Raw genomic sequence first — 21300 nt, 5'->3', positions numbered from 1 at the left:
GATTTGCATTTCCGTAATGACTAATGATAATGAACATCATTTTATATTAGTATTGTCACTTTGTGTAATATTCTTTGCAAAAAATTTCTATTCAATCCTTTGCCCCTTTTTCTTTAGTTTTTTTTTTTTGCCTTTTTATTGTTGAGTTATAAGAGTTCTTTATATATTCTGCATACTAAACCCTTATTAGATATATGATTTGCAAATATTTTATTCTATTCTGTAGATTGCTTTTCACTTTCTGGATGGTGTCCTTTAATGCACAAAAATTTTAGTTTTGATGAAGTTCAATTTATCTTTTTTTTCCTTCTGTTGCTTATGCTTTTAGTGTTTTACCTAAGGAATCATTGACAAACCTAATGTCATTCAAGATTTATTTTTCTCTACGAGTTTTTCTCTAAGAGTTTTTTAGATTTAGCTCTTATATTTGGACCTTTGATCCATGTTGGATTTTTTTCTATATGATGTGAGGTTGAGATCCAGATTCCTTCTTTTGCCATGTGAATATCCCGTTTTCCCAGCATCATTTTATTGAAGATACTGTTCTTTCCTCATTAAATGGTCTTAATACTCCTGTCAAAAATCAAGTGTCTATAGATATATAGGCTTATGTCTGGGTTCTCAATTCTATTCTAATGGTCTATAAGTCTACCTTTATGCCAGTATCCCACGGTTTTGATAACTGTAGTTTGTAGTATGTTTTGAAATCAGGAATGGGAACCTTCCAGCTTTGCTCTTATTTTTCAAGGTTGTTTTGGCAATTTGAAGTCACTTGCAATTCCGTATGAATGTTAGCATTGGCTTTTCCACTAGCCATGTTGGGCTATCCTTGTTCTTTTTCATTCAGGAACCTTCTGGTTTATTTTCTGAGATCAGGCTTAGGGTTAAGTTTTCACTCAAAAAGTGTGTGCAAGCAAAATTGATTTTTAAGAGTTGCTTTTATTTCCCATAACTTAAAAATGAACCGTAGTCTTATGCAAAACATAATACCAAACAAGTAGTTTGTGAACAATAAATATTTAAATAGTATAAACAGCAAAAATATTTCAAATAATTTAAATAAATAAAAAGTACAAAAGATCTTAAGCTATTGCAGATGAATTGTGCATATCTTTGTTCTAAACAACTTGCAACATTTACATAACTTTGTAATAACCCCATACATTTGTTACTATTTATTTTTCTTCCGGCATAAAGATAGAGATGAAAATGACACGTTGAGTCCTAGAAAACAGGCGTTTAGTTGACCAGATGAGTTTTCAGACTCAACATCTTCTTTATTTCCTGAGTTTCCTTGTGAGCTCACTGACGAAGAACAAGCACCTTCTGATTTCCACCCGGACAACCTCCCAGGCACAGCGGCTGTATTCTTTCTTTTCAAGATAGAGACTGATTCCACGGAAGTATCTCTTCACAGCCAGTCTGGAGTTCTCACTCCCCTGGGGTAACTGTTCTGTGTTCTTTTCTTCCTCCAAACATGTCTCCAGGTCATCCAGCTGCTGATGAAGTCCAGCGAGGAATTTGTCCAGTAGGGTCTCGTCCCAAGCCACCAGGGAGCCCCTTTGGCTGAAAAGGCTGAAGATCTGCCGGAGCATCTCATGCGTGACAGCTGTGGCTTCTGTCTTCTCAAACTTGTTCCCATCCACGAGCATCCGAGGAAAGCTGAAGTCAGTCCTATCCTTCAGACAGGACAGAATGGAGATTCTCTCCATCTGACTCAACAGTGTGAAGGTTTCCAGATTGCCATGGCTTGGATGCAGGACACAGTCCAGAGAGCGGGCTGGGCTGGAGCCCAGCATCACCAGGGCCAGCAGCACAGAGATGGAGAGGGCCATTAGGCAGCTGGGGGGGGGCGATTCTGCAGGACTGCCTGAAGAGGAAGTCTCAGTAGGCTCTGAGAACTTTGGTTGATGAGTGCCGTTTAAATAGTGAATATAGAAACTTCCATTTTCTGGGTTTTTCCATTGTCGTGTTTTTCTTTCCCTTTCTACTTTTCTTTTCTTCTTCTTTTTTTTTTAACGAAGTCAATTAAAAATGTACATTTATTAACATGAGTACCTAGATGGGGGACTCCAACCATGTGTGCCCATGCAGTACTTACACAGCATTGGAACATATTTTTTCATATTTTTCACACGTGCCAGGTTGTTCTTAGGAAGAAAAGCATGGACAAAGTCAGAAAAGGGAGAATTATGTACGCAAGAAATGATTGTCTTTCCAGGTCAGCAGGAAATATAAAAAAGCTTATAAAACAGGAGATTTCAATTTTTCTTATTTTTTTCCTTATTTATACTTTCCTCCTTTAAAAAGTTTCAGTTGTATATGTACCTCGAAGGTATCGCTTGAGTTGATTAGTGAAGATATTGTTAGGGAATCGATTTTGCAGATATCATTTGTCAAAAATAAATTATGGTCTGCCAAGCCCTTTGCTAGGTGCTGGTTTCCCTAAAAGATTCAGGTGCATGTGTGCGTGTGTGCAAAGTGCAAAGTGCATGTGTGTGATTCTTCTGGCTCTCTACCAAGTATAACCCTTCACAGTAAAAACTTTGCCTTAGTCATTATATGGAAATCCAGATAATCTCTTATCCTTAGGTATTCCACTGACAAATGATATCCCACCACACACTCTGGGCTAATGGGGCTGCAATTATATTCCAGGCTTATCATGATATGTCTTCATTGAATCTTTAACATACAGATATTTTAATAATATTAATGGCAGCAATCTTCAATTAGATGTAGGCTCTTAGCAAAGTGTTTTTACAAACAGAATTTCATTTAAACTACACAACTTCCCTATGAGGTAATTACTGTAATTACACTTTGCAGATAAGGAAACCAAAAACGCAGAGGGGCTGCTTAACTTCCTAAAAAACACAATTTAGGGGCGCCTGGGTGGCTCCGTGGGTTAAGCCTCTGCCTTTGGCTCAGGTCATGATCTCAGGGTCCTGGGATCGAGCCCCGCATTGGGCTCTCTGCTCAGCGGGGAGCCTGCTTCCTCCCCACCCCGCCTGCCTCTCTGCCTACTTGTGATCTCTCTCTCCCTGTCAAATAAATAAAATCTTTTAAAAAAAGCCACAATTTATTATACAAGTGGTACTTCACTGCTAAAGTGTTCTGCCTCCATATTACTTCTTAATCTTAAGCATTCTTTGGCTATATTCCATTTGCTTGTAATTAATTTAATCTAATCAATTTAATTTAATTTGATGGATTTTAATCAATTTAATGATTTAATATCTGACTTCCCTTATAAACTGTAGGTTCCCTGAGGACAGTAATGTGTATCTTGAGTGTCTGTCATAGTGAAGGCACGCAGAGAGCTTTCTGTCCCATAGCAAGTACAAAAAGGACCATATTTTCCAAAAAGTGAGTAGGTCTAAAATTTGGGCACTGTGTCAGAAAATGATAGTCTTCTGAAAGCAAGGATAGTCAGAATAACTTTTATTCTACAGTATTGTTTTCCAAACAATATCTTCAGTGAGTTTAAGACCAACTCAAGTGATACCCATTAAAATGGATGCTTTAACCTCTGTGATAATTTCTGAAAATATTTCAGATGGGAACAGGGGAGTCCAAAGATCCAGTAGAGATCAACATAACATGTCATTTGGAAGATAGGACTGGAACTTACTTAGCAAGTGAAAAAGGGAGCAGTAGCCTTTCAAGTATATTGTTAAGTCTCTGAGATAATCAAATAGTGTTCTTTAAAATAGATTTATTTATTTTAGAGAGCGAGAAAGAGCGTGAGCAGTGGGGAGGGACAGAGGGAGAGGGAGAGAGAAACTCAAGCAGACCCTGCTCTGAGCAGAAACCCTGATGCGGGGCTGGATCCCACAACTGGGAGGTTGTGACATGAGCCCAAACCAGGAGTCCAATGCTTAGACGACTGCGTCACCCGGGCACCTCCAGATGGTGCTTTTTGGTCACTAAGAATGGCAACCGGAGGGTAAGAACTTGCTAAGTGTCCATCTTAGATAGGAGGAAGGATCATCAGAGGAGAAGTCCCCATCTGGTGGCTAGGCCAGGTGACTCTGGGACCACACTGCTGGGGTTCATGGTATAGCTCCAGCCTCTGCTCTGGTGTGTGACCTTGGGCTCCTCGTTTTTTCTTCTCTGTCCGACAGAAATGATAACCACATCCCTTCCACTGGGTTGTTGTGAAGACAGGATGATGTCATGTACCTGTAACAATGCCTGGGCAAAACAGGCACTCAACACCTGTTAGCCATTACCACACAGAGAAAATGAACCCATCCAACTGTGGGAACCAGATGGAGGTTTCCTTGCTGTGATCTGCTTCCCCTCCCTTCCCTTCCATCTCAGCTCACTAATATACATTTTTATTTCTAATCTCATCTCTTGTGTGAACATGAGCATGGGTTTATGTGACAGGTAGTGTTCCGCCAAATGACTGACATCTATTAGCTTCCGGGTAGTAGCCAACCTCCCACACGTTAATAATGTGGCCTTCGCATCTATAACCTAGTCTCTTTTGAGTGTGAATCGGTATGACTAATCTTCGGAATCTGATCTTCTCTGTGGAAAAAAAAAAAAAAGTCAACAGACAAATAGCTAGATAGATGGGTTCTCCGATTCAGCAAAGCTGAAAACTAGCTAGCACTTTCGGTAACAGTCTGCCTTAAAGGGCCAGCTGCCCTCCCTGGGGACTTGTCTCACACAGGCTGGTTTGAGTCTGTCACTCTGCAGAGCTCGGGATCCCTTGGGTAGTTTAAGTAACATTTCGTCATTTGGACAGAGGAGATGCCACTTTTTTTTCCTTTCATTTTCAGCATCTACTTTCCATTTGCCTTTTGTGCATTACGTTTTTATTACCGCTTCCTTTTACTCTCTAGGAATGTGAAAAAGAGAGAGGCAAGTTCTGATGTCTTGAAAATCATACAGGAAGTGTTTTATCTTCTCTTCTCTTACGTTTTCCCTTCCTTGCTTTTGCATCAAACCTCAAAGTGGAAATAGAAAAAATTGTGGGGAGCGTTAGGACCACTTTTATAAAGAGAAAAGGCAAATAAAAAAGAAAGGGCAACAATTTTATAATTCCATAAAAATAGCAAAGAAAAGCAAGGGTGGTTTAACCATTACTTTGCCAGACTAATACGATGGTTTGGGCTAACACAAAGAAGCTGCCACAAAACAGCAAACACACATTCTAACAACTTGAACACCCCCCATGGTAGTAGAGGTTGCATTTTACTCTTCTTGTGGGCAAGATTAGAGGCTTAATCATCTGGGTATAGCCTGGGCTCAGTGTAATAATTGGCACACAGTAAATGTTCAATAATTGTCTCAATTAAGCAGAGTAAATAAAATCAAATTTGACAAATTAAATGTTTTTCAGCAGAGAATAAGGTGAGATCCGTGTATACACAAATCGGGTTATGTTTCACACCTGATCAACACTTCCAAGAGAGTCATCTAGAAGGGGAATAAAGAAGATTTTAAAAGGAAGCCTGGTAAATCTTCCTTAAAAGTTGTTCTTAACATGAGGAAAAAAGACTTAGATAGCTCTATCATTAGTTTGAAGGTAGATTTTGTAAAGATGGTAAGCATTCCATTGAATTAATTTTCTAATTTCTAATTAATTTTCTGATTTTTTAGTGGATAAATTTTACTTCAATTGTAGGAGTACAGAAAGATTTGAAACTGATGACAACTTTCCAGACCCTTGATGAGAAAGTAAAGCCCAAAATGGGGAAGCACAAAGTTCTAAAGGAAATTCAGAAAATGACAACTTTTCACTCAATACCTAAGAGACCTAGAGACAGAAGATTTTCAGAGAAGCTGGACAATATCTCACCATCTCCACCACAAGGACTTCTTGGAACTTACCAATGGCTTGCCAAGTACTTCAGTACTTTATTTACTGATGATGACTTTCTAACCCAAGAGCTCCATTAGCTGTGACCTGTTTCAGAGCTGTAATAAAAATTGTTGGTTTTTGACTTACTAAATTTAAGACACTTCTCTTCTTTTTTATAGACTTTCTCCAAAGCCCTAATTCTGCAAACTAAGTATAAAAATATGTGGTACCCTTCCTTCCTTCATTCATTCATTGGCCTTGGGGATAGAGTCTTGAGTATGAGATGCATAGTTTCACTGGAGTACGTTGGAACAAAAGACATAGCCATTAAAGCAGTAGTTATGATATAATTAGGCATTTACATTTGGCATCTGGGCTACACAGACATAAAAGATGGTATGGCAGTGAGTTTCCTGGGTAGCTCATTTAGAGTACTTTCAGTTTTCCCCAGGGAAGTGCTATGAAGTAGGAGACTAGAAAAATGAGTAGGAGTTTGTTAAGCATCACATGGAGGGCAAAATTTCCCGGGTAAAAAGCAACTGCATGGGGAGGAGGTAGCCCTGTAGCAGGAAAGGGCCTGGTACATTTGAAAGAGTGAAAAAGACTAGAGTAGGTGCACTGTGTTGACAGATGAAAAGTATGGCCTGCAATGACACTGGAGAAACAGAAAGAGGTCCAACAGTAGACTATGTCAAAGATGTTAGACTTTATCTTAGGAGCCAAGGAAAGCTACTTTAGGATTTAAAACAAGAGAGTAGCCTGACAAGAGCAGGTGCAGAACAATCCATCAGACTAGTGGTTCTCAAAGTGTGGTTTGTGGGCCCCTAGGAGTCCCCAGGATGCTTTTAAGGGGCTCCATGATGTCAAAATTACTTTTATAATAATACCAAGACATTATTTGCTTTTTTTCACCACATTGACAACTTGCACTGATGGAGCAAAAACAATGGTGGGTAAAACTCCTGGTGCCCATGTCAGTCAAGGCAGTGGCACCAAAATGTACCAGGAATTATTATATTTTTTACTGTAAAATACTTGAAGTAAAAGGAAAGCCAGTTTAACTTAATAATGCCCTTGATGAAATAGAAAGAGCATTAATTTTATTAAGTCTTCTGAGTACACATCTTTTGAATTTCCTCTGTGATGTCTTTTAAGAGTCTGTGTGACAAGAACTTCTGTCACATGCATGATGGTTGTTTTGAGGAAAAGCACGGCTACAATTGTTTGAGTTGTCAGCTAAACTAGCCACTCTTCACAGAATCCATTTTTACTTGAAAGAATGACAGACAAGCTAGGGTTACTCAGACTCAGGCACGTGACAAACATTTTCTCAAGATACTTACAAAGTGAACCTGTAACTCAAGAAAAACGTTAGTTGCCAATGATAACCTATAAACTTTCAATAGAGAATTAAAATTTTTGAAAACCTACCACTGTGAACTTGACAACTTCTCAATACTTAAAAGACTTTTGTGGGGTGCCTGGGTGGCTCAGTTGGTTAAGCGGCTGCCTTTGGCTCAAGTCATGATCCTAGGGTTCTGGGATTGAGCTCTGCATCAGGCTCCCTGTTCAGTGGAGAGCCTGTTTCTTCCTCTCCTTCTCCCTCTGCCTGCCGCTCTGCCTACTTGTGCTCTCTATCTCTCTGTCAAATAAGTAAATAAAATCTTTAAAAAAAAGACTTTTGTGATGACAACAATGGTGATATTAACAAATAAAGCCCTTGGTTATAGTAACTGAAATATATATAGATTTTTAATGTCAGAATAGCACAGTGAAGCAATATTTTCTGAATAACCAATGCATTTATTACAAAATTACACATGGGTAAAGGAGATCTGTTCAAAGAGTAAGTCAGATTGGTAGGTTCTTTTTGTAATAGAATTTCAAAAGTTTATTGTTTTAGTTTTAGACTCCACATTGCAACTAAGCCTTAAGAAACCACCACTTAAGTTCTGGTGTGATAAATAATGCATTACATAAATATATTTTCTAGTACAAAATCATCTTTATAGTTCTATGATAGTCTCTTAATCATGATGTACTGGGTTATTCAGGTGATTTTGAATTCTGTCACAGTGGAAAGCATATGGAATTGGGAAAATACTGACTGAGTTTGAATCATAGTTCTGCTACTTAATAGCTTCTGTCATCTGCTGCTCTTGCAAACAGTAGGTGCTCAATAAATAGTATGATCTATGGATATGCAATGGAGAATAAGGTATTATTTAAGGGCATGGTGGGATTGTTGAGAAGATAAAAATACTTTCTGTAAAGTATCTAGCACAGTCCCTGCTGCAGAGTGAAAAATCAATAAACATTAGCTTTTATTATTTATACAGTGTATTAATATTATTTAGAATTCTTTTATTGACTTTAATAAGTGAGGTCAGTCTATTTTCAATTCATATGTTGGATAAAGCTGTCAGTTTATCTCAGTGTGTAACTGTGACTGCTTCTGCAAATTTTAATGGTGCTATTCCTAAATTTCTCATTTTTTTCTCCCTGACTTGACTATAATTTGTCAGTGTGATCTTAACTATCTAGTTGATTGTTTAAAAATTATTTTAAAATTGATTTCAGACATTGTGATCTGAGTGTACAACTTACAGTATTTTTGCTCTGAAGGAATTTTTAATATTTTCTTTGTAGTTTAATATAGGATGACTTTTGTGAATGATTTATAAATGTTTGAAAGAAATTATAGTGCCCTGGAGTCTTAGCCACCAATTTACTCTTTTAAATCATATTTTCTAATTCTACCCATCCTTATTATTTTTCTATAACTATTTTATAGACATTGTGCTTTATAAAATTGCAATGCTAACATTATGTTTCTGTTCACATTTCTATATTTTGCTAAAAATTTTTGCTTAGTGATTTATATTATTTGAATTTTAGTTCCATGCCGTTTATAATTTAATCACAGATTCTATTTGTGTCCTATGTATGTTGACCCTTCTTCTCAAATTTAACTCATTCAATTCTCATGGGTATCAGTATTATTAATCATTGTCAATAACTCATTTATATTAATATTGCCACCTCTAAACACTTTTCTTCATTGTGTTTTCTTGCTCTGCCTTCACCCATCTTTTCTTGCACTATTTTAGTATTATTTGATTTTACGCTTATCTCCCTATGCAAAGTAATAGCGAAATTTCTGCTTTAAACCAAACAAGAGTTTTTTTTTCTTTTAATAAGGATGTTTAAGCAGTTTATACTTATAATCTTAAGCATATGTGTTTGGTTTTCAAATGTGTTGATTTATGCTATACTTTCTGTATTACTTTTACCTTTTTGACACTTGTCATACTCCCTCCAGCGCCCCAATTATTATCGAAGATAGTATATTTTTTTAAAACAATTTAAATTTTCTCTTAATTTTTGAGTGAAAAATTGCACAATACTTTAGAAATAAATTTTTAAGTTTTAATTGAAAATTAATTTTAACTGATTTTAGTATTTACTCCCAGTTCTTACTAGCACCGTTGCTTGTAGTCAGCGTCATAAGTGTAAGAGACATCACATACATAGATATGCATGTGAATTTATGTGCATGTATAAATAGATGAGAAGGTCTAAAAAGTTAGTGAATAGGAATTGACTTTGGGATTTTATTTGATTTTAAAGAATTTATTTATTTGAGAGAGAAAGCAAGGAAGAGGAGGAGCAGAGGAAGCGGGACAAACAGACTAGATGCTGAGCACAGAGCCCAAGGCGGGGCTCCGTGTCACAGCGCTGAGATCAAGACCTGAACCAAAATAAAGAGTTGGCTGCTTGGGGCACCTGGGTGGCTCAGTCGGCTAAATGTCTGCCTTCGGCTCGGGTCATCATCCCAGAGTCCTGGGATCGAGCCCCATCTTGGGCTCCCTGCTCGGCGAGGAGTCTGCTTCTCCCTCTGCCTCTCCTCACTGGTTTGTGCTCTCTCTCCCTCTCTCTCTCTCTCTAATAAATAAAATCTTAAAAAAGAAAAAAGAGTTGGCTGCTTAACCAACTGAGCCATCCAGGTGCCCCAACTTCTTATTTTAGAAAAAGAAGAAAAAATGCTCTTAGAATGGCAGTAAGTTGGATCCAGCATGCGAAATAAGTGTCAGTATTCCAAATGTAATCATTGGACGTCCTCAGGGGTCCTCTGGTCGTCAGGTGGTAATCAACTTGCCTTAAACAATTTTAAGATGAGGGGCGCCTGGGTGGCTCAGTTGTTAAGCATCTGCCTTTGGCTTGGGTCATGGTCCCAGGGTCCTGGGATCTGCTCCCTGCTCAGTGGGGAGTCTGCTTCTCCCTCTGCCTGCTGCTCTCCCTGCTTGTATGCCCCCTCTCTCTCTCTGTCAAATAAATAAATAAATAAATAAATAAAAATGTAAAAACAAATAAACAATTTTAAGATGAAGCATATGACTGTAAAACAATGACTTTGATATTCTTACTACTTACTAAACTGGCTCTGAAGAAGGCCCTCATCCTGGAATGCAACATCTTTGAGAATCATATTATTGCCATTAATAGACATTATATTTCTGACATGTTTTTCAAGATTCATATTGAAACTGCAGTAAGGTACACTTACAGTGAAGGAAACAAATGAAAGATCTATGTGTGTACCATGTGGCCTACCCATTTTTGGTGGCTCCCTCCAACCTTTAACCAAAGCGGCAGATGAATCGAGTTATTCTGAGAGTAGGGTCTAAGCCGCAGGGCTTCCTTCCCTCCACGATCTCCGTCTGTTACTGTCGGCCTTCAGTGGCCTCTCTCTGGTGATTTACTACCCCATGCTGGACTGGGGATCAAGCTAGACCAGAGAGAATAAAGATTTTAGGCAACATTCATTCTCTGTTCTCCAGGCCCTCAGCTTCCTTCCGAGTCTCATTTTGAGTCGGGAGCGCTGCGTGCCTTAATTAGAGGTATGGAAATCTGGTGTTACAGTGCCATCTGCTGCACGTAGGTCAATTTCTGGCTCAGAGACCGGAGCTCCCTTCCAAGACCTCCAGCAGGGAAGAAGTCAGGAAATTGGAAATAAAAGAACATTTTTGATTCTGCCCATTTAAAAACAAAGAGACAAGTGTATAAGTGAAGCAAAATAAATTCTAATTTATAATAAGTGACACGAGTAACATGAAATATATGTTTTTAGACCTACATAGTCATCTTCTTCCAAAGTAAGTTTATACATAGACTTGGCAGAGTGTATAAACAGTCAATTTAAACCAAAAAGAGACATTTATATTTCATAAGCATTTTTGTTTGTAAGTATTTCTGATATCCGCGGGCTGACTTGTGCGGTATCAAGCACCACACCAAGACAATAACCAAGTTTTAATAACTGAATCTTGGGACAAATGGGGTTGGGCTTTGGGTTCCTGTTTTCTCTAAGAATCCTTGAGTTGTTATGTAAATTTGCTCACCCACCTCCCCAAGCAATAACCTTCATGTGCTACACATCAGATATCAGAAGTGGGACTCGATCCCAGAACCCTGGGATCATGACCTGAGCTAAAGGCAGGCGCTTAACAGACTGAGCCCTCCAGGCACCCAAGACCCCAAGAATTCTGAGGCTCCGTGCCATGTTGCATCAAAACATTCAGTACAGAGACAAGGCACGTCTAGAATTTCTTCCAACTTTAACACCAAACACAGGCAACATGCTTAGCAGGGCTTACTCAAGGTAGGGGACCATTGCACATTTAATCCTGGCCTCTATTTACTGCTGTCTTCTGTGAAATGGGTAAGAAAATAATAGACCCTCTTGGACCTGAGATCCCATCTGACTCCTTCTTACCAGTTCTGGTTCTTGGACAAAAACCTGGCCATCTCAAAACCTCACTCCTCCCCATAGTGTTCTGAGCTGCCCATGAAGAGTAGGAGGAAACTGTAGGCAGGGTGCTGTGGGAAGTCAGCGGTTACTCTTCAACACGTCCCATTTTACTGTGTTGCGCTGTGCCCTGACAGTCTGTGTGATCTATTTTGGTGGTTAAAGAATGTGCTTCTGGAGCCAGAGTTTGAGGGTTGACTCCCAGCTCTGCGACCCACTGTTAGTGGGCCTTTTGCAAATAACATAAACGCTATGTTCTCCAGTTTCCTCATCTCCAATACGAGGGACAGTAATGGTATTTTTTCAAGGATTAGTGTATGAAATGAGTAAATACAGACAAAGGGCATTCAAATATGCAACAGACTGGTGGATTCCAGAGGTGGGGGGATGGGCAAGTGAGTGAAGGTGGCCCAAAGGCACAGACTTCTAATTACAAGAGAAATCAGTTCTGGGGATAAAATTCACGGCATGATGACTATAGTTAACGGTACTGTATCATATATTTGAAAGTTGCTTAGAGAGTAGATCTTAAAAAGTCCTCAGCAGAAGGAAAATATTGTGACCCTATGAGGTGGTGGAAGTTAACTGAATTTAGTAATCATTTCACAGTATATGCATATATCAAACCGTTATGTTGTACACTTGAAACTACTATAATGTTATGTGTCCATTATATCTCAGTATAACTGAGGGGCTCTTGAACGTATTCATGCTGGTGCTGGAAGATCTGCTCATAACCTAGACAAATGTTGCAGGAGAATGAGGAGAATTGGGAGGGGGGTGGCGTGAGACACAGGGGGAGCAAGGCAGAGGCTCTTCGTGAATTCAGGACTTCATGCAGGGTGACTCGTGGGCATTTGACTATCCTGATTGCCACAGCCACCTGGGAGTGAAGGAAGCATGACATTCACTTAGTTCTCTTGGGCACAAGGGTCTCCATCAACACACCTGGGATCAACTCCTGGCTCTACCAACTACTCGCTGTGCCCTTGATGGGTCACTTCATCTCTTGGGGTTCTGCTTTATTCATTTACAGATGGACTCCATGGCATTACTGTTTCAGCAAATTGACAGGGAGATTTAATAAGGTAATATATTATTTACCTTGTAGATGACAAATAAATGGCCAGATACATTTTTGTTTCTCTTTCCCACTTTCTGACCTTGCTGAAACTTTTCAGTTTCTTTTTGAAACTGATCTAGTAGGGTAGCATCCATGAGGTTACTCACTTTTAAAAGAGAAACGTACTGAAAAATAAGCTTCTTCTAAAAACTGTATTAGTGTTGAGGGTCTTCACCAGTCTTGGACGACTGATGACACAGTATAGTTTAGACAGATTCAATGGCAAAAAGGACACTGCTTATGCATTCCGAACTGGCTGTGAGTTCCATCTCTGACACTCGCCACAGTGTGGATGGGTGTCTTTGAAGATATCACCCCCCAACTTTGATCTGAAAGTCATTCCTCATAGCAGCTCCAATAAGATTCTGGATGAGAGAAAACTGCAGAACCTGCGCAAGGATGAGTGGGTTTTATGATTCGGTAGTAGATAGGGGAGTCTGGTGGGCTGAGAAACCAACAGCACAATGGTTTGCTCGTTTGCTCTCCGCGACAGCTGAATGTTCTTGCCCCAAAAGATCCTCACATGGTGAGGCGCCATCCAGCCCTCTACTGAGATGGCCATCTTTGTTTCGCCTAAGTTAAGAATTTGTATCTCTGACGCTGGGATGAGGAGAGTATGATGAATGAGTAACATGTGTTCTCTTCCACAGTTCTTCCAACATGTGTTCGGATTCACTGAAGGATGTGATCAGACTTCCGTTTTCAGATAGGGCTTATATCAGCAGGGCTGAGCCGGATGCTTCTAGTTTGGAAGATGGTACAGTGATGATGTTTGTGACCTCCTTAGTGACATCAAGAACTGAAACATCGTTAGGTTTTTATTTTGTCACACCTGGAATGTCTTCATGATTGATGTCAAACTGGAAAACCAGGCATGAGAACATCCATGTCAAGGATGGTCAGTACCTTCTAAACTTCAGATCAGTCCCCGTTGTGACTCCAACAAGACGGCTCACATTGAACAAGATGCCTGTCTTGAAAGATGCTGTCCGTGTCATCCACAGTTTAGAAGATGGGCTTGTAATTGTGTTCTCTGTCATAGAAAAAGGGGAAAGATTATGCTAGTTTTAAAGTCAGAACGACCTGGCTTCAATTTCAGGTACTCTTTTAACCTGTTTGATCTATAAGGAAAATTGCTTAACCTACATCTGAATTTTCTCATCAGGAAGAACTCCTACCCAGGGTTGTAGTGAGGGTTTTTACGTGTCTGCCACATGGTTGTCATTCAGATCTTATTGGCCCTGTTTTATGGCATCAGGATAGATTGATGAATTTTGGAAACTAAAGAACACACTCATAGCCTTGCAGGTAAGAATACTGGCAAAAATCACCAGCAACCTTGTCCAGTTCCTAAAGCCCTTGTCCCTTGGAGGACCAAAGCAGGAACGCTGGTGACACCAACATCAGTCCTCGAAGGGTCCAAATTTTTACTTTCATTTTCCATCTGATTGTAAATTTATCTGGTCATAATGTCTATGATATCAATTCTTCTATAAGAATGTAGGCTTATCATTTTTATCGTTCACACTTTTCAATAAGGACAGTGAGCTTTAGAAACTACACAATTTATCCAAGGCCGCACAGTTACCAAGTGATGAAGAATCAGTCTAACTGAAAATTCCAACCACTCTAATTGTGTTATGCTGCATTATTGAGAGTGAACAGATTTTGTAAAAAAAAAAAAAAAAATAGAGGAGGAGCAGGCATATTACCATTCATTCCCTATGCAGTTGGATTCTGAGGGTAATTGTCTGGGATCACACAGTCCACCTTTTCCCAGAACATTGCTAAATGTGCACCCAGATTTCTGGGGATATGGAGATCTCAGCAGTATGTGCTGCTCTCGCTGCCTAAAGGTGGTATCTTCAAGTTGAAGCACCATAGGCAGTGATGGGAGCTAGTACCTCCTGACCAATTCCTTCTACCCTATATACATTGCCCAGGAAGCAGAGGTGAATGGATAAGATCTCTCAGCCTAAAGCTTCCAAGTAGCTAATAACATGTCAAAAGTAGGGGCGCTGGGTGGCTCTGTTGGTTAAGCAACTGCCTTTCACTCAGGTCATGATTTCAGGGTCCTGGGATCAAGCCCTGCATCAGGCTACTCATTCAGTGAGGAGTCTGCTTCTCCCTCTCCCTGTGCCCCCCACCCCACCCCGCACTCCTGCTCTCTTTCTATCTCAAATAAATAAGTAAAATCTTTAAAAAAACAAAGCCAAATAAAAGCACACCAAAAAGGATACCAAAAGTATCCAGCTGGAGGTTTGCAGAGAGGTAGAATGGTAAAGGAGGACTGTGGGATAACTGGCATGGCCTCAAGCCAAATGAGCGCTTGAAAGGAAACTAATTTGTAAGAGGGATCCCAAATGAACTTGGGATCTAGAAGTGGTACGTTTCAACTTTAACCGACGCCCTTGGGAATCCAGGTGAATCTCCGTTTTAAAGGGCCAGTAATGTAAATGCCCATGCCTTCTCCTGTTGATTCCCTTGCCTGGTTTTCATTTGTGGAATCAGATCTGCAGTCAGCGTTTTTTGGATAACATGTACAAAAGCTAGAAAATTGGCTGTTTCTCCTAAAACCAAATTAGTGCCCATAGTTTAAAAATTAATGATGGTATTATTCCTTAAACGTGCATCTTTTCCCCACTGGTCACAAAATTAGATGTCCTTTCCCAGTCTTTTTACAGGTAGATGTGGCCATGTGGGTGAATCCTGGCCAGCTGAACCTGGGTGCAAATTATGTTTGCTCTGCTCAGTTCTGGCCCATGAAAACATGCCCATGGGATCAACCGTGCTTTTTTCTTTTACAACTAAGTGGAGTAAACCCAAGCACCACAGCCATATTTAAAGTCACATATTGATGACAGCAAAGGCACTAAATAGAAAGTAACTGGATCCCTGAATCACCGTTTGAAGGAAAACCTACCAGAAGAGTCATTTGTTCAGGAACACATGCATTGAAGTATCACACAAAGAGAAGATAAACTTATATTATGTTCAAAATGCTGACATTTTCAGCTTTATCTGTTCAAGCAGCTAAAATTACCTTAACGGACAGAAGCCTGTAACAAAATAATATAATGAAGAAGGTTTTCCGTAAGTTATATTTCAGATTCTAGGGACAATAAATACCCTCCAAAAATTTGAAAAGATAAATGAAACATGTATTATCACTGGTTAGTTTTTTTTTTAAGAAACAGATTATTTATTTTTCTGAACATTTTTTGAAGACTATACATATAAAGTTTTGACTTCAGATATTTGACAGTTGGCACAGAAAATACAGTGCAGATTGCTTTCTTTGATTTGACAAGCAATAATATAGTGATTAGAGCGTCATGAGGATAATTTTATTTCCTGATTGTCTTTGGAATTTATTAAATAGGGAAAAGCACATTTCAGCTGTCCCCCTGACAACTTCCAAGGCACAGCAGCTCTACTCCTTCTTCTTCAGAAAGCTGCTGATTCCTTGGAAATACTTTTAGATAACTTCTCCAAGTAAGGACAAACCTGAAGATTTTCTACTTTCTTTTTCTGGTCCTGACGTTCCAGACTGCCTCGGGAGTAATCTAACCACCAGCTCTTCCTCCAAGCTGTACTGTAGTCTTCTGTGCAAACAGAATAAAGATCTATATTGCAGCCTGTATGGACAGGTTGAGAATCGACGGCAGGAGCAAGTGGCTTGTGCCTTCTGGATGTTAATACCTATTTTGTGGTGAAAAAAACATTAAAGCAGGTCCTGTTATTCTGGCGTGACTGAGAAGTTATCATTTTCTCAACAGCGTGATTTCCTGTTTTTCACGACCATCAGATCCGGAGCGGCTAGACCAAAGCATCACCGTTGGCGAATTGATTATGCCGCTGAGTTCTGTGATTGAGCGGACCACAGAGAAACGCGCATGGCCAGGACTTAACGGCGCAGGCAAGGCTCCCTCGCTGCGCCCCGACAGCCAGAAGGGGGCGCCCGAATACAATGTAACTGGCACTCCCTGCGCGGGAGAACCTCAGCTTCGCCAGCAGCCGGGGGTCTGGCCTGGGTGAGGTGTCGCCGGGGTCCGGGGTCCGGGACGGCGTGGAATCGGGGTGGGGGCCAGAGAGGAAGCTCTCCCTTGTCGGGCCTGACCGCTGAGGGGAAACTTTGCGGCGGTTTGCGCGGATCCTTCATGTCGTGGATCCTCTGCTTCGTCGGGCAGTGTTTTTGCAGAGTCAAACGTGTAGGAATGGCGCGTTCCTGGGGACGCACGGCCCGAACTGGGAGCGTGCTGCCTGGGATATGTTTGCAAATCCAGGCTTGTTTCTGGGGTTAAAGACAAGAATTCAGGGAAAGGGGATACGCATCTACAATCTGGACGCGATCTCATAAATATCGAAACCCTGCAGTGGAATGATTGGGTAATAGGTCCAATGCGCGGCTGAGATTTATTGGAGCCGGAGGCCAAAGGCAAACTCTTCCCATATATACTTGCTTTTGTTATTACTATTTTTTAGTGGTTCATTTTTCTTAGAGCGTTAAGAATTGAAAGCATTCTCTCTTCAGTGTCATTGCCCTACATTTTTTAAAATTGTCAAGGTCATCAAAGTTAAGGAAAGCCTGAAGAATTGTTTCCAGTTAAGAGAAGAAAAGAAATACGAGAGTACTGGGTGAAAGGCACGATCCTGGATTAAATTCTTTGAATATAAAGGAATTGGGGAGGACAACTGGCGTATGGGGGGGGTGTCTTTGAATGATTGGAATTTGTGAATTTTTTCTCCTATTCTTTGAATGTTTCCATAAGTTTGAAAATTGTCTCGAAATAAAGGTATTCTAAAATAATTATGCTCTCCTCAGCCTCCAGAAAGTGTCTGATGTAATTAATCTGGCATAGAATCTAGGTCACTTCTTTTAAAAAAAGTTCTCCTGTTTATTCAGTGAAGTTTAGATTCACAACCAGAGCACTGTGAAAACCTAGAAGATCCAGAGACTATGTGATCAAATAACAGAAGGGTGCTAGCTCTCGTTTCTTAGAAAGAAAGAGCTGTTCCCAGATGATGGGGAATGGTGTGGGTTAGTAATGGAGAAGGCGGGGGAGATGTGAGCAGAGGAGGCAGGAAGGAAGAAATGGGTAGAAGAGCTCAGGTTATAAAAAGGTACTTAATTCAGGAACTCTAGAAGAAAGTGAGGAGACAGAACTGAGGGAACTAATGTAACAGGAGAAGCAGCTTGAAGTGAGGACATTTGGAATGAATCTCAGGGCGGGGTTTCCTTTTATTTGAAAATATTTCTATTTCCTCTTTAGTGCCCCTGGGAGAATTCCTTGACTCTCCCCGGATAGGCATCACTGGTCTTGGATCTCCCTGGCTTCTTTCATGTTTTAACTCATCTCGGGAATCTCTGGGCCAGACCTCTTTATTGTGTCAGCACCAACACGAGAGAGAGAGGAAAGAGCTGCTCAGCCTCTGAAAGTCTCCAAGTGGATAGTACTCAATACCTCCTCGGAGTACAATCCTATCAATGGAGCACACGTGATCTCGAAGACCTGACACCGTGTGGCTTCCTTCAGCAGGACTCCTGCATTAAATATGCTAACTGGACCACGTGCAGAAAACCAGTCCTTGAGTTTCTTAGAGAAGGATGAATAGAAAATGTCGTTAGCCACTTTAAAAATGAGGAACTTAGAAGATGGGTCTCCCATCACTGTAGACTCACCTTATTCACTAATAATGACCGCTGCTGCTTTCGTAGACAGAGGAAAGTGAGACTGTCTTACATACCATTTTCCCTTGTCTTTCAGCATCAACATAGAGGCAGGAAGAAAAAGTGTGAGGCTTAAATGTAATGTTCTGCTCTTGAATGCCAGACTCTGTGGATTAAACTTCGTAGCTCTTTTCAGTGAGGGCTCAGGTCAACAATCACAGAGGACACCAGTTCCTAGAACCTGTCCTCAGAAACTAATGACCTGGTAGGCCAGCCCTTTGGGAAGGAAACCCGCCTCATCCTGATCACTGTTGTGCTCATCCATTGGAATGGAAGAGTGATTGAGTTGGGCCATGGGTCTTGCCCACTAGGTGGTGGTGTGAGATACAGCAGAAGGACCGTTGGTTTGGGGGGCAAATGTCTGGGTCCTTTGGACATGTTTCAAATTGTTAACTTTCCAGAGCATCAGACTTCTCTTTGGAAAGAGCACTGGTCTCCAAATCTCATGGGATTGTTGTGAGGACCACTTGGGACCATGTGTCTGAAAGGAGTGTAAAGATGACAGAGCCCTATCCATAAGTGAAGCTTACTGTAATTGTCCTTGAACTTTTAACTTTGCATCCTAATCCCTGGGCATTCAGGAGCTAATCTTGACGAATTCAACTTCCTACAAGATGCTACCTTTAGCCTCTGTGACCCGGGGTCCTATATTCTCTATTGGGAGCTCATAGCTGAGGCAGTAACATGGCACCGGACCTATTTCCTCTTCAGAAAAGGGGACTGATCTGTCCTGTTAGTTGTGTTATTTCAGGCATCCTTCCTCCTAGATGGACTGTGGAATGCCAAGCTCTGCATGCAGGCTGAAGTGACACAAGAGGGAGAATCACAACAGGATGTGAAATCAAGCCTTGGACTTAGGATAAAAAGAATATCTCGAGGTCAGAACGACCTCCGAATGACAAGCCCACCTGTCCCCACTCTGCTTTTAAAAGTACTTTGTATCTCTTATCTCTTGCAGGTACCTGTACAGGTTTCCTTTGTCAGGTAGCTTTCCAGAAGAGTTCCACCGAGATCCTTTTTCGGAGAAGTGTCTTAGAGCAGCCAAGGAAGGGGTGCTTGTGTGGCTCAGTCACTTAAATGCCAGTTCAGATGGGCAAAGGGAAGTCCTCAGGACCTTGAATCTCTGGGTGGGGAAAAGCTTCCACCTGCCCCCAGATCCTCCCTCTTTTCTTGACACAGCATGAATCGAGGGGAGATGAGTGCTGCTCCCCAACACGCATTCACCAAGCAGCTGTTTCTCGCCACCTACTGTGTCAGTCACTGTAGTTCATGCCAGTGAACAGCATGGGCCGACAGACATCCTTTCTATTATCCCCATCTTCTGAAGAAGCAAACGGAGCACATGGAGCGGCAGTAACTTTCTCAAGGTCATAGAGACAGTCTGGAATGTAGGCCTTCTGTCTCCCCAGCCTGAGCTCCTGGCCACATGGTAGGACTCTCACAGTCCACACTAATCAAAGAGGCTGTTGAGAATCTGAGGGAAGCCTTTGGGGTGGTTAACTTCATGGGTCAGTGTGGCTGTAATCCCCAGATATTTAGTCAAACATTCTAGAAGTTTCTGTGAAGTTATTTTTTAGGTGAGATTGACATTTGCCTTACTAGATATTGAACAAACCAGACTGCCCTCCATAATGGGGGTGAGCCCCATCCACTCCACTGAAGGCCTTCCTTGCTGGAAGGAATGGAACTTAAGCCAGCAGACCACATCTGGACTCAAACTGCAACTCTTCCCTGGGCCTCCAGCTGCAGACTTACTGTGCAGATATTGGACTTGACCATCTCCACAAACTCATGGACCACTTCCTCAAAATAAACTGCTATATACACACATACTACTGATTCCATTTCTCTGGAGAGCTCTGACTCAGCCAGGTCCCAGAGAAGTTCTCTCTCCAATTCCCATTTGTCCTGGGCATGCAGGCACCGCCCGTCATGCCAGACATTCACAGTACAATTCACTTTGTCATCAGGATCCTCACTTCTGTTACACACCAGTCTTGTCTCCTGGAGGATGACAACATTTGTGAAACACCTTGCTCGGCCAGCAGTGTTTTCTAAGACCTGAATTTGGATGGGTTTGCGTGTCGTGGTCTACGAAGTGAGTCTTTTCTCCTTTTCTTGTACTCGCAATCTCAGGCTCTGCTTGCTTCCGCCAACACCCAGGCACCCTGCAACTGGCCTTTTAAATGTAGCCAGAGGCAGAGTGGCCAGCCTACGCACCACTTTGCAACTGAAGTGGATCACACTTGATGTTGGTACTTCAGCTGGGCAGCCGAGAGCCCGGGAGAGCACAGAGTAGCTGAGCTGCTTCTGTTCCGTGTTCTCCAGCTGCTCCTGCCCCTTACAGCCTCACGGTTCTTGAAGCCCACTTTGGTTTGTGGCCAGTTGAGCTCCTGTGACAGGTGCCGTCTCCTCCTGGTGGAATGAGAATGCCTGGCTCCTACCCACTGGTGCAAGGCGCTCCTGGACAACTGACCAGCTTGTGAGGTTACTGTTGATGCTGTAGCTCTCTTCATTCAGTTTCTCTGCCGAGCTGCTCATCCGTGGCATCCTGCCTGTGACAGCAAAGCATTGCATGGGGGGAGGATCAGGATGTGGCTTCACACTCAGCTGCCTCCCGCTGACACTACAAGTGATGCCTTGTAGACATTCACAGCCGCCATAGCAGCGTCCTGGGCCTCTCCTGGTCCTTGCCCCCATACACAGGTGTCTTGGGCAGGTAGAGTCTGGAGGGAGACCAAGACACTCCAGAATCAAAGATCCAGTGGGATTAGGTGTCTTGCCCAAGATCACACACACAAACTGGTGGAATGGATAAC

The 21300-nt window shown here is 41.4% G+C and overlaps 1 protein-coding gene across 1 annotated transcript; it reads right to left on the bottom strand.

Annotated features, from left to right (window-relative positions):
• Positions 1-1277: 1277 nt before the first annotated feature.
• On the bottom strand, positions 1278-1835 carry LOC116880993 (interferon alpha-2-like). The gene has a single exon (XM_032880500.1). It carries the CDS (start codon positions 1833-1835, stop codon positions 1278-1280), a length of 558 nt encoding a protein of 185 aa, XP_032736391.1.
• Positions 1836-21300: the final 19465 nt, after the last annotated feature.

Source organism: Lontra canadensis, unplaced genomic scaffold (genome assembly GCF_010015895.1).
Source record: "Lontra canadensis isolate GAN:19392208 unplaced genomic scaffold, GSC_riverotter_1.0 scaffold70, whole genome shotgun sequence".
NCBI classification, from domain to species: domain Eukaryota; kingdom Metazoa; phylum Chordata; class Mammalia; order Carnivora; family Mustelidae; genus Lontra; species Lontra canadensis.
The sequence above is the reverse complement of the archived record's forward strand: the minus strand, read 5'-3'. Positions and strand labels throughout refer to the sequence as shown.